The 14,360-nt window shown below is 37.8% G+C and overlaps 1 protein-coding gene across 1 annotated transcript in view; it reads right to left on the bottom strand.

Annotated features, from left to right (window-relative positions):
- The window catches only part of LOC133660511 (collagen alpha-1(XIV) chain-like), a 243,948-nt gene that overhangs the window by 78,926 nt on the left and 150,662 nt on the right, over positions 1-14,360 (bottom strand). The window contains exons 25-31 of the mRNA XM_062064049.1: positions 13,660-13,803; positions 13,200-13,364; positions 13,085-13,123; positions 12,866-13,004; positions 10,063-10,205; positions 7,611-7,720; positions 877-1,035 (exon numbers count right to left, since the gene is read on the bottom strand). Of these exons, the coding sequence (XP_061920033.1) occupies positions 877-1,035; positions 7,611-7,720; positions 10,063-10,205; positions 12,866-13,004; positions 13,085-13,123; positions 13,200-13,364; positions 13,660-13,803 (899 nt within the window). The remainder of the gene's footprint in view (positions 1-876; positions 1,036-7,610; positions 7,721-10,062; positions 10,206-12,865; positions 13,005-13,084; positions 13,124-13,199; positions 13,365-13,659; positions 13,804-14,360) is intronic.

Raw genomic sequence — 14,360 nt, 5'->3', positions numbered from 1 at the left:
TTCACGCATCTCAAATACAATCAGTGGAGAGTGCACCTGAGCTCAATTTTGGACGTAATGGCAAAGACTTTGTGAATTCATAAGTTTATTTTTATTACATTTGCAAACATTTGAAAATAAAATCATTCATGTTGTCATAATGGAGTCTTCTTTGTAAATTTTCAAATGTTTTTCTTAATTACATTTTGGAATAACACTATTGTAATAACTTGGAAAAAGTTTAGCACCGTGAATACTTTTCAGATAACTCGGGGATCGACCCAGGACCTTCGTATTGTGAGGCACATGCACTAACCCCTGTGTATTGACATATACTGTGAATGTAATCATAATAACACATTTGACCACAAGTATCTCAGAAATATTAGATTGGATATCATAAAAAGCTATGAGCAATAAGGCGCTCATTTTGACATAAGCAATTATTCTTGAAGGTTTTGACCAGTAGAGAAGCAAAACATGCTCATGATGTGACAGTAATACCATAATGCACATTCTATTAAACATCATTCAAACTCAAGAACTTTGTCATTTTATTTCTATAATAGTATCATTCTGAACATAAAAAATCCCTTGTTGTTCCTGGAGGTCATCATCAGTGTGTGAATGAGATACTTTTTCAGGTCCTTTCATGACAACGTGTCCCATTAATCATTGTGTGACTGCTTGAATGAGATAAGAATGTAAATGGGCTTTGAATACCTTGAAGGAAGAGTGTTGTACAAGTGAACTCCATTCATCAAATATAAAAAGCCCACATCAAATAACGTGATCCCATTACAAGTAAGGCGAAGTATGGCTTTAAAGATTCCTGTGTTAAACCACGCACGCAAGTTAGTCAATATGCAAACAGGTCACACAGGATTCTATACTGACCGGGGCAGAGTTGTCCAGTCTGCCTTGGGACCGCACTATGCGCCCCAGGACCTCCATGCCATCCGTGGTAATGTTCCCGGCCGCACTGATGCCTTTTTCTCCAACAGCGGCGCAGTCCAACACAACCTTCACTGCCGTCTTGCTGATGGTCACGTGCAGCTAAATAGAGAGGATGATTGAATGCATTAGTTTATCAAACTGGAGTGAAGCAGAACATTCCAGTATTTGCGTTGGTAATTGCTTAAAGGGCTGACACACACAGTATTTATAACACAGAAAACAATATTAATGTTCACATTGAAAGAAAAGGCTGTTCAAGAATTGTTGGATTAACAGAAAGTGAATTTATAAGCGATAAAGCCTTTGATAATAATATTGTAGGTTACTGTGCACAAGTATTAGGCTGATAAGATAAACCACAAGACAGCAGGTTGTTTTCTTTAAACAAACAAGTCCACTTCAGAAGAAATCTGGAAATCATATAAAAGAGAAGCACATGGTTTGTCTTTTTTTTTATTTAATTCATTCACAGCCAACGTCTCAGATTTTAACAGCATCACTTTGTGTTGTTTTAAAGCACCTCGTTTGTTTTGGTCTCACTTATCACTTTCCAGACATGAAACAAATTTGTTTTGGTTCTTCCAGTGAGAGTGATGCATTATCAGTTATATTGCACATCACATTTTTGAGGGGAGATATTTATTAACTCTGTTGCAAGACTCCATAACGCTTACTTATATTCCGGTTCTTTTTTAATCTATACAATTAACAAACAATGATAAGCAACACCAAAAAGTATAATTTGCAAAAAGCTGCAACAATAGAACTTCCTTTTGAAATGTGTGCAGTTTATTTGATAATTTAGCATATCTTCCTGAGACGCAGCATGTTTTGCATTTATTTTTGGTCTTTTTCTTTTGTTAGAGCAGTGGTCCCCAACCACCGGTCCGTGACGTATTTTCTACCGGGCCGCATAGAGACACTAAATAATTTATAACCGACCTAACATTTTCTCCTACTTAACTTTCGCTATTCCCACCAGACACACCAATAAGCTTGTTCATAGATGTATTATAAAACGCCTAATAGGAAGTCGCCATTTGCTATATTTGTTACATCATTGGTACATGGGACAATGCACATTAATGAACATATAAAATGTAAAGGTGCCAAATCGTAGCCAAAAGCTAGGTTCCATCAACAGTCCCCGGCAGGTTGATGACCTAAGATCAGGGCAGATCAGGAACAAAGTGACCATAGTAGTTAAAGTGCATAAGGCAGATGGAGAAGTGCTAAATTGTTGCATATAATAATTGTGCTGTAGGAAAAAAATACACATCACCTTTGGCCTAGTAAGCTAAAGTGCTGGTATTATTGCACATAGTCCTATTACACAAGTAGTTAGCAATAACGGATGTATTTACACATGGAAAATTGGACCAAAAAAGCTAACATTAGTGTATCTACTAAGGGTGTAACGGTACATGTATTTATATTGAACCGTTTCGGTTCGGTTTGGAGGTGTACCGAACGAGTTTCCACACGGACATATTTAGTAGCGTACCGCACGTTGTGTAAACAATGCACACCGAGGCACAACACACGGCATGCTAGCAATGACCGGACTACGACAACATGCAAAAGTCAGAGCTGGAAGACCCTCCTGCCTCGTTAAGATCTCCCGTTTGGGAACATTTCGGCTTTGCGGTGCGATACAACAATGGACGACGAACGGCGGGCAAAGCGAAAGCGGTTTGCCAACATTGTTCAGCAGCAGTAGGGTATGCTTCTGGCAACACGTCAAACATGCTAACCCATTTTGAAGCTGCACCATCCCCAAGCCAGTGACGACTTAAACAAGTTGAAAAACTTATTCGGGTGTTACCATTTAGTGGTCAATTGTACGGAATATGTACTTTACTGTGCAATCTACTAATACAAGTCTCAATCAATCAAAACAAGCACTTTATATGTAGAAAGGTTTTGTTAAGAAACCATTCTGAGCCTTATCTTATTTAGTTTTTATTTGATATATGTTGACCACATTAACCCTGGCAATGGACCCTGTGTGTATATGTATGTTATTGTTATGCTTAGCATTCATGACTGCCTGCTGTTGCACTGATCAGCCTAGTGGTGGCTCACATCCATCACACACAGAGCTATTTCTATTTTTGGGCAGAATTATTATAGTGTTCCCAATGTCAAAAGGATAAAGCCATTGTTTACAAATTTGGTAAATAAATAACCAAAAAATGTATATTTTGTTACTATACCGAAATAGAACCGAACCGTGACCTCTAAACCGAGGTACGTACCGAACCAACATTGTTGTGTACCTTTACACCCTTAGTATCTACGTATGAAATATTGCACAAAATACGAATACATAACTTTTAGAATGGAAATAGTAATCCACAGAAATCTATTGGAACTAATGTCAAGTATTTCTAGCTTTCTTATATATATATCCATGATCTTGTCCTTGAATGTGATGTATCACCTATAACCCATCAGATACTAAAGCCAAAACAAAGTCTACTAATAGCAAAAATGAGCAAAAAAAAAAGAGTCTATGGACAGCTTTTTTGCAAAGGGAAAAGGTCAGGGGCTCCCACTAATTGAATGTTATGGTGAGTTTTTTTATGTATTCATTTTTCATGCACTTATTTGCAATATCGATCTGCCACCTGTGGAAGGCCGGTCCGTGAAAATAATGCCTACGGTACATTAAACGGGTCCATGGTGCAAATAAGGTTGGGGACCCCTGTGTTAGAGTACACATTTTGTTTTTTGTCATGCAAAACACAAATGTCCACTGCAGAGGACACTGGTTACATCACAGATATAATCTACAACAAGTTAGTTCTCAAATCAAATCAAACCAACTTCATGCCCCACTTTGCAGCTAGACTTCATCCAAAACACAGCATTTCTTGAAAATATTCCTTTTCCTGAGAGCATTAGAGATTTAAGATTCTACGTTTTAAAGTTTCAGAGCATGTGATGTGAGATGTCACGACTTGACTAATCGCATAACTGAATGTCAAGAAAATGTCACTTCACTTATATATGTTCTTCACTATATGTCTTTGCAGTTTGGCCTGTCTAAATCCACCCACCTCATTGCTTAAAACCAGAAAAACTGGATTTATGAGCATAATAATCGTGTCATACACGCCGTTGCTTGGAATGTTGGCACCTATTTGAAAAAAGCTGCAGCGATAAATACTGGGCCTATATCACAAAACAAGGCAGATTCATGGATAGAACACATTTCCAAAGACCTAATTTTCATGCTTACTGTATGTACACAAATTAGTAGGCTGTATAACATCCATTTTTTTATCATGAAGCGGTTAACAGTAGATGTAAATTAAAGCCCCATTTAAGAACTTTCAGTTTTGGTTGATTTTGGCAGAGCGAGAGGACCAAAGCAGTAGTGTTTTGCCAGAAGAAGACTACATGTCCCATAATGACTAGCGCAAATAGCGCCATACTGACATGATGTCCGCTGTAATATTGGCACAAATAATACGCCTCTAATGGCTATGCTGATGTTAAATAGCAGATACTATCAAGAAATTATCTTGGATTGCGCTACAAACCTGACGCTACTACCAAGAATGTATCGGGGCGGATGCAGGTCCGAAGCAAAGAAAGTTGTAGTGAAACTATCAAGTTGGTGACTATTTATTGCTACAACGCAAATTTCCGATAGCTAACATGAACATTATCATTTTGATTTGAGCATCAAAAGTCACTCTCAAGTCCAGCAGGAAAAGATCCAAAGCAGCTTCGGTCTAAAATTCCTTGTCATTAAGCTCACGAGTGAAAGCCGGGGCAATGTTGATCCTTGACTGTCCTTTTACCCGGGTAAGCTCCATTTTTCTTTTTTGTCTCCTCAGACAAAAATGTTTGTTTTTTTGCTTGTTTTGTAGCTTTGGCCACGATGGCAGTAACTGCATATAGGCGTTCTTCTTCTTTTTGTTTTCTGGCGACTTTTGTCTTTTTAACGAATGGGGAAATGGGGAGTGACGTTTTCCATAAAGGAAGTCAGTACATTTGTAAGTTTTTCTGTGATGCCTCCTCAATGTCGCCAAGTGCCAGCAAAAACGATACAGACCTCTCAGGCCATGACAGAGGTGTCATTAAACTACAGTTGTAAATCGATGTGTCTTCCCAAAAGTTATACAAATATTTTACAAAGGTTGAAAAGTTACTGAGTGCTTCTTTATGTTCAGATAATTACAAACCCCGTTTCCATGAGTTGGGAAATTGTGTTAGATGTAAATATAAACGGAATACAATGATTTGCATACCTTTTCAACCCATATTCAGTTGAATGCACTACAAAGACAAGATATTTGATGTTCAAACTCATAAACTTTATTTTTTTTTGCAAATAATAATTAACTTAGAATTTCATGGCTGCAACATGTGCCAAAGTAGTTGGGAAAGGGCATGTTCACCACTGTGTTACATGGCCTTTCCTTTTAACAACACTCAGTAAACGTTTGGGAACTGAGGAGACACATTTTTTAAGCTTCTCAGGTGGAATTCTTTCCCATTCTTGCTTGATGTACAGCTTAAGTTGTTCAACAGTCCGGGGGTCTCCGTTGTGGTATTTTAGGCTTCATAATGCGCCACACATTTTCAATGGGGGACAGGTCTGGACTACAAGCAGGCCAGTCTAGTACCAGCACTTTTTTACTATGAAGCCACGTTGATGTAACACGTGGCTTGGCATTGTCTTGCTGAAATAAGCAGGGGCGTCCATGGTAACGTTGCTTCGATGGCAACATATGTTGCTCCAAAACCTGTATGTACCTTTCAGCATTAATGGCACCTTCACAGATGTGTAAGTTACCCATGTCTTGGGCACTAATACACCCCCATACCATCACAGATGCTGGCTTTTCAACTTTGCGCCTATAACAATCCGGATGGTTCTTTTCCTCTTTGGTCCGGAGGACACGACGTCCACAGTTTCCAAAAACAATTTGAAATGTGGACTCGTCAGATCACAGAACACTTTTCCACTTTGTATCAGTCCATCTTAGATGAGCTCAGGCCCAGCGAAGCCGACTGCGTCTCTGGGTGTTGTTGATGAACGGTTTTCGCCTTGCATAGGAGAGTTTTAACTTGCACTTACAGATGTAGTGACCAACTATAGTTACTGACAATGGGTTTCTGAAGTGTTCCTGAGCCCATGTGGTGATATCCTTTACACACTGATGTCGCTTGTTGATGCAGTACAGCCTGAGGGATCGAAGGTCACAGGCTTAGCTGCTTACATGCAGTGATTTCTACAGATTCTCTGAACCCTTTGATGATATTACGGACCGTAGTTGGTGAAATCCCTAAATTCCTTGCAATAGCTGGTTGAGAAAGGTTTTTCTTAAACTGTTCAACAATTTGCTCTCGCATTTGTTGACAAAGTGGTGACCCTCGCCCCATCCTTGTTTGTGAATGACTGAGCATTTCATGGAATCTACTTTTATACCCAATCGTGGCACCCACCTGTTCCCAATTTGCCTGTTCACCTGTGGGATGTTCCAAATAAGTGTTTGATGAGCATTCCTCAACTTTATCAATATTTATTGCCACCTTTCCCAACTTCTTTGTCACATGTTGCTGGCATCAAATTCTAAAGTTAATGATTATTTGCAAAACATTTTTTTTTTATCAGTTTGAACATCAAATATGTTGACTGTGTAGCATATTCAACTGAATATGGGTTGAAAATGATTTTCAAATCATTGTATTTCGTTTATATTTACATCTAACACAATTTCCCAACTCATATGGAAACGGGGGTTGTACATGCATATTAATCACTAAAACCTAAATATGACTATTAAATACCATCACTGACTGTGAAACGGAGAGTCCTCCCCCACACAAAGCAAATATAAAAAATCTGTGAGAGCAGAGCTGCTTTTTTATTGCAAGGAGTTGCATCATCATACTATGCTTCTGAAGTCTAATCACACACTTATCACACACTTTATATATATATATATATATATATATATATATATATATATATATATATATATATATATATATATATATATATATATATATATATATATATATATATATATATATATATATATATAACGATGAAATCCGGGAAACCTAAGAAATAGTTTTTTTTTCCCCCTGACCTAACGTGTGTGTGTATATATATATATATATATATATATATATATATATATATATATATATATATATATATATATATATATATATACACTTATATGTATCTAAATATACTGTATATACACACACATATATACATACACAGATACATACATATATATATACATACATATATATACATACATATATATGTATGTATAAATATACACACACATATATACATACACAGATACATACATATATATACATACATATATATGTATGTATAAATATACATATATATATATATATATATATATATATATATATATATATATATATATATATATATATATATATATATATATATATATATATATATATACACACACACATATTTATAATGTGTGATACACTTTTTTACAGTACCTTAGGAGATTGCGCCTTTATAATATACCACTACATGTTACAAAAACAAAGATTCTATTCTATTCACTAATGCAAAGCAACATCCAGATGTTCAAAGTAATCCTGAAGTGTGGAAACATTACTTTTACTAATAACAGTTGCACAGTAGAAAGACTCACCTTGTGGAAGCTGCCATGGAAGAGTTTTCTTATTTGAGTTCCTTCAAAGGTGACAGTCTGAAAGTCTCCCTTGTAGTCATAGCAGAAGAACGTCAGAGTCTTCACAGAGTCTGTAAAAGTTGGTAGTTGAGAGGAACACACACGTTGATAAATACCCTTAGGGGTCAACAGTATACTAAATATTTGTAAGCCAAAAACATTCCTTTGACCAAAGCTTAGCACATCATCTGTCTACATTCTAATTTTCTTATGTGTTCATATATCTTCTCTTTAACTGTTGCAAACAGACAAGTAAACGTTTGGCAAAAGATAAAGGAAAGGAAAGAAAATTAATACAAACTTTAGTTCTTAGTTCAAATGTTGGTATATCTGGGTTTTTTTTGTTTTTATTCTGTATTCTCCTAAGACCCGGACTCTTGTATGGCATGTCTTTTTAATTTATTTGGGCTATTTGTGCTCTTTGGAACCCAATGAGTATAAAAACAAAAGCAGTTGAAAGTTGCCACCAGAACTTTTGGATGTGTTTTCAGCCAATTTGAATCTTACATGAGATGTGGCAAACTCTTTCTCCACCGCTAATTGGCAGTATAAGGTCTTCGTAAGTGGAAACCAGGATCTTGTCGAGAAAAATGTTGTATTGTGGGCTACACAACCAAAAATGTGATGTCCACATATGTGGACGCCAGGTCCTAGGGAGGTTAAATGGCACACACTATTGTAAAGCAGGATTGATTCTAGTTTAGGTTACGCTGGACCAGTTTTCTCTATTCAACATAAGAACAACATTAAGTCTCACCAGGAATGGATGAGTTGTTAACTTTACTTCCATGACAAAGTATTACATTAATCATTGTGCCCTCAGAGTGCCTAAAGGCAGAAAAGTGCTTTACGATTGAAGCTCTTTTTACTTTAGAGTAAAACATGTTGTATATTCAAAGAACCTTGAAATCTGATTGACACAACTTTATATATATAGTTGTGTTCAGATTACATTACATACACTCATTATGGACACGAATGACATATCAATTTAAGCGCTTAATGATTTTTTGTTTTTTACAGGTTGAATTGATTTCACTGTTCCACTGTTCTTAATCAGGGGTTTCCAACAATTTTCATCTCAGAGCTACTTTTATAAAATGAAGAGCTGCAATGAGTTTTCATTTCATAGCTTATTTCAACCAAAACAAAGGGGAAAAGCTTGTTTTGCCAGAACATTAACTAAACGTTGGTATCATAAGTCAAATGTTGTATTAGAAACAACAACAGCACAATGTGTTTATCTGCATCTTGTATTTTAGTATGCATTTATTTCTAGGTCAGTTTAAAAACAAATCAATATTATAACTTTTTTTGTGTTTTATTTATGCAACTGGCTGCATTTGAATTGTACATAAATTAGGAAGCATATTTATCTCTGCTATTTTGTGGACATTTGTCATGAAACATAAAAATAATGTCTGAATTGGACAGTTTTAAAAATAGTGAGAGTTCAAGCTAATTTTTTAATCTTTGGTGAGCTACTGAAAATCAACTGCCGAGCTACCGGTAGCTCAAGAGCTATTGGTTCTAACCCCTATGTTTTAAGTATTGGTCCATCAAATGAGGTAAAGGTACTTTGTTATTGTGCAATATTAACGATATTCAAATAATAACAGTAACTGGCACACTAACTGGCAACTAGTGTGCTAATCACTGGCTGAAAACTAACACACTATTCGCTATATGGCAACTGGCGCATTTATCGCTAGCTGACAACTAATGCGCTAGTCGCTATCTGACAACTAGCATGCCAATCCAGCTGACATCTAGGGCATTAATCGTTAGCTGGCAACTATAGCGCTAATCATTAGCTGGCAACTAGAGCACTACGCTAGCTGTCAACTAGTGTGCTAATCGCTAGCTGTAAAAAATTTCACTAATCGCTAGTTGACAAGTAGCGTGCCAATCCAACCGAAAACTATTATCTAGCTTGTAACTAGACGCTAATCGTTAGCTGGCAACTTAGAGTGCTAATTATTAGCCGCCAACTGCAGAACTAATCGCTAGCTGTCAACTAGCACGCTAATAGCTAACTGGCAACTAACGAGCCAATCGCTAGCAGACAGCTAGAGCACTAATTGCTATTTGTAAACTAGTGTGCTAATCGCTAGCTGACAAATAGTGTGCCAATCCAGTCGAAAACTAGGGCATTAATCGCTAGCTGGTAACTAGAGTGCTAATCATTAGCTGGCAACTTGGAGCGCTAATTATTAGCTGCCAACTGCAGCGCTGATCGCTAGCTGTCAACTCGCACGCTAATAGCTAGCTAGCAACTAACGAGCCAATCGTTAGCAGACAACTAGATCATGCTGGGTTTATCCAGAGGCGCTGAGGCTGCAGAATACATCACACGTGTATATAATGAGACAATGACAAGGTGTAGACGCAACATCAATTGAAATAAACCCACTGTCCAAGATGAGTCCCACCAATGGCTCTTTGTCCTTATTGAGGATTTCCCACAATGAAAAGGGCTCTTGTGGAGTTTCGGGAAGCAAGCGGATCATCATCGAGATGGTGTAGTCAGAGGGTAAGCCTTCAGGGTGGAGGTATCTGGTACACATGTGAGAATGGGCGCACACACACACACACACACACACACACACACACACACACACACACACACACACACACACACACACACACACACACACACACACACACACACACACACACACACACACACACACACACACACACACACACACACACACACACACACACACACACACACACACACACACACACACACACACACACACACACACACACACACATACACGCCACACAAAACAAGTTGACTGCGCCCTACAGGCATGTACCCACTAGGTGTGTTTTCCAAGTCACTTTTCTTTTGGAGAGTGTTCAGCTGCCTCAAACTGTCTCTGAGTGCTGCCTTCTTTTGATATTTGCAGCATCTAGCTTTTTGGGGGAGGGCTGCCTCTGAGCACATCAGGTTCAAATAATTTCAGCTTCTACTTGTCAGTGCTCGTACCACTGTCACTTCTAATAAAAAAAACCTGAATGCTCAATTTTAATGAGACTAAATTTAAAGCTGGTTAACAGAGCAGTTTGGAATTATTTGGACTGCAGGTGAATATTCCTGCTAAAAATGTTGCATGTATTTCAAAGTATATATATTTCTTTACAATGATGATTTGTCGATACCCTTCGAACCTGCACCTACAAACTTCACAGAGGTTTATTTCTCTGCTTCTTTTCCAGCATATTCAAATACTGCATCTACCAATCTTTTCAGGGCCAGACACTCTCTGAATTGAATACCAATTAATTACCGTCATTAGCGACATACAAGCAAGAACAAAAGGAATAATTTCAATTTAAATAAAGAGCCACAGTATTTATACTATTGTCCATATATAACGTGCATTGCATGTGTATGCATATATTATATACAATGAAAGACTGTATCTTCTTATGCTAAAACTAAGAATAAAGTGATATATGTATTCATGTATCTGCTTCTGTATGCTAGGTCTTTTTACAATTTCATCTATTCTCAGGAACTAGTCAGAAATGTTTTAGCTTATTAACAAATACAAGTCCAGTTTTTTAGAGTGGCCTGGCCTGTGCTTTATGAAGTCAGAGTTCCAGATTCACATTGATATTGATTTCCATTTACTGGACTTACTGAGATTCCATCAGCTCTTAGGGAAGCCAGAAGGAAAAGTGGTCCCTCGTTCAAATGAGGTGTCAGATAAAACCAACTGAGCTAAAACAAAATGAGACCACTTCAAGTGGATTTGGCTCTGATGGGGCCTACAGCAAGTCATTATTCACTGGCAACACAAGGCAACATGCACCTGGACCTGTTTTTTCCATTCAGTAGCCTTCTTTAGTACTGCAGGTGGTCCTCGGGTTTCAAACACGCAATTACTTAAGGTGCTCATTTTATGATTTTTTTTTTACATTTCATACATTTCCTTGTAGTCTACATAACATGTAATAGAGTTGTTTTGGTCAAAATTTCGCATAGAATATGTTTTACAAACCATCTTCAAGCCGCTTTCTGACCTTCTCTTCAGGATGCTCTGTTTTTTGGACAGTATTATTTACGTGCCTCCACTTCGACTGCGTATTATATTGATATTATCACAATATATTATTTAGAATGTAAATAATGAAAGAACCATTTTGAAATGGGTTATAAAAGCTCATAATTTGGCTGCTGACGTATGCAGTAATATACTGTGTTATTTACCATTGTATTATTTTGTTACAGCTATTATTTTTATTGCAAATCAACCGGTAATAGATGGTTTCTTTCTTATTTGACATGGTTCTATCTAAACCTTTGTTAAAATGTAATAAGCACTTGTTCTTTGGATACTTTACATTAGTTTTAGGCGATATTTCAAATTTGGGTATGCAATACCAAATAGTTACAGGGGTGGTATCGGTCATACCAACACTGATACTGATACTTCAAACAAAACTAAAAAAAAGACAAAAACACAGAATGGCAGTGTAACAATGTCAATTAAATGTTTTCATTATTTCCTACGATTGGCTCTGATTTAAATCCTTGGTCTTTTTCCGTTAAATCCCATGTGCAGGGACTTATTTCCGGATTTTGTAAACAATAACAAAAACGACAATAGATTTTTTATAATAAAAAATGTCGATTTGACCGCTGTAGTGTCGACCATATACAGTACTGATACTATAGGTGGTCTCGTTACTGTCGAAATTTTTATCGATCCGTCCACATTTGTTTACATTCGAGAGCTCTAGTTTGTGGTTAGCGTATCCTCCTACATTGTGTAGTGTAGCATTTTTAACTATTCCTCGTTGTCCTGAGATGATATTTGAAAGAAACAATTTATTTGCCGCCATGAAGGCAAGTATTGCTGACTTGAAGTGGCTTTACACAATAGAGAGACATTAGCTTCTAGCAAGAATGCTACAGTGCGTTGAAGACACGTTTGCTTGCTTGTCGTGGTAAAGTTTGCAGGACACAGCTGGGATGTCATCAACATGCATTATCACGATATAACGACTGCACTTTTGTATTAAAAGATCTATCGTCGGCCAGATTTATATCATTTATATTGTCGATTTCGCGCAATCCCAATCGCTGACATGAATAAATGCTGTAGTTCGAAACAAAAAGATTGTCCTGCTTATGAAGTCAAGAGAGTGAAACCAAGCGGAGAGGCAAAGTACAGACTAAATCTTTTGTCTTGACTCACTTTGTGGGTTGTGACACCATGGCATCGCGGTGTAACCTGTAACAGGGGTAGCTGTTGAATGAGCCTGGCTCGAGAGAAACCCCAGCTAAAGTGCTGTACTCCTTCTCCACCAGGCCAAACTTCTCCATCATTCGAAAACCTGCAGGAGACAGAGCCTCATCAAATCTTCATCGGTGTAATATGTATAATTTTATGTAGTCTGTACGTGTCCCCTCTTACCAGCCATGGTGTTTCCACTCATCATCATAGATGGACACGCTTAAAGCAGCAGAGGAATGATTTAGTAAGACCCTCAAACTCTGTTATGTTTTCAACACAAGGTAGGGTTACTTACTGGCAGTGGCGGCCTCACAGACAAAAGTAATGAGCTGCTCCTCGATTTTCTTCACAGCATCCAAATCGTCCACGAAGAAGACATGCCTATCGTTAGGCTTACTGGCGATGTTGACTAGTTCTCCGTAATCTGCATCCGCAAAGCCGATTGCAAAGATGATGTATCCTGGGAATAGGATTATATGGTAAATTAGAGTGATAGGTGTTTTTCCTCAGCAGGTTGAGGACTCTGATAGTGGATAAAAAGCGCTTTTTTGAAGCCACGCATAAGTTAAATGTCATTACAAACACACATGCAGCCAGAAATCATCCATATGAAGGCGTAATGTGGATAATGAGGAGTTGGGGATGGAAACAACATCCACAAGCCTCCAGTATCAACAATTGATACACAGCAGTACATTTTTTAAATTTTAAATGCAAACACTGGTCATTTCTGATTACATCAACAAAATACAAACCCTCCATCTGCATTTCCTTGGACACTTTATTCACGTCATCTTGAGAACGTCCATCAGTAAGAACAACTAGGACTTTGGGTACCCCCCTCCTGGCTCCAGCATCTGAGGTGAAAATGGACTCCTTTACATGTTTGATGGCTCGACCTGACAAAAGGACAAAATAAATAAATTTGAATTCATGATAATATATCACATGTCGAATAAACCATGCTTACTTAACGATTTTGAACAATATCGGTTAACCAACAAATAATCAGCACATAACAAACCAACCACAACTATATTAATACTAGCGGTGTAACGGTACGTGTTTTGTATTGAACCGTTTCGGTACGGGGGTTTCGGTTCGGTACGGGGGTTTTCCGAACGAGTTTCTAAGCTAAAGTCTTAACAAGCTGCTTTGCTTCTTCTGCCTCTGTCTCAGCACCCAGCATTGTCCCACCCACACAACCATCTGATTGGTTACACAAAAAGCGGTAACAGCCAATCAGCAGTGCATATTCAAAGCGGTAACAGCCAATCAGCAGTGCGTATTCAGAGCGCATGAAGTCAATGCTTCAGCGTCGAGCAGATAGGTGTTTAGCAGGTGAGCATCAGGCAGCGGACTCTCCCCAAATTAAAATAAACACCTCCCAGTCAACTACTAGTAACATCACTATGAGCCCGTTGACCTTCTAGAAACTTAAACTGCAGCTCAGCTC

Source organism: Entelurus aequoreus, linkage group LG11 (assembly GCF_033978785.1).
Source record: "Entelurus aequoreus isolate RoL-2023_Sb linkage group LG11, RoL_Eaeq_v1.1, whole genome shotgun sequence".
Lineage (NCBI taxonomy): Eukaryota > Metazoa > Chordata > Actinopteri > Syngnathiformes > Syngnathidae > Entelurus > Entelurus aequoreus.
The sequence above is the reverse complement of the archived record's forward strand: the minus strand, read 5'-3'. Positions and strand labels throughout refer to the sequence as shown.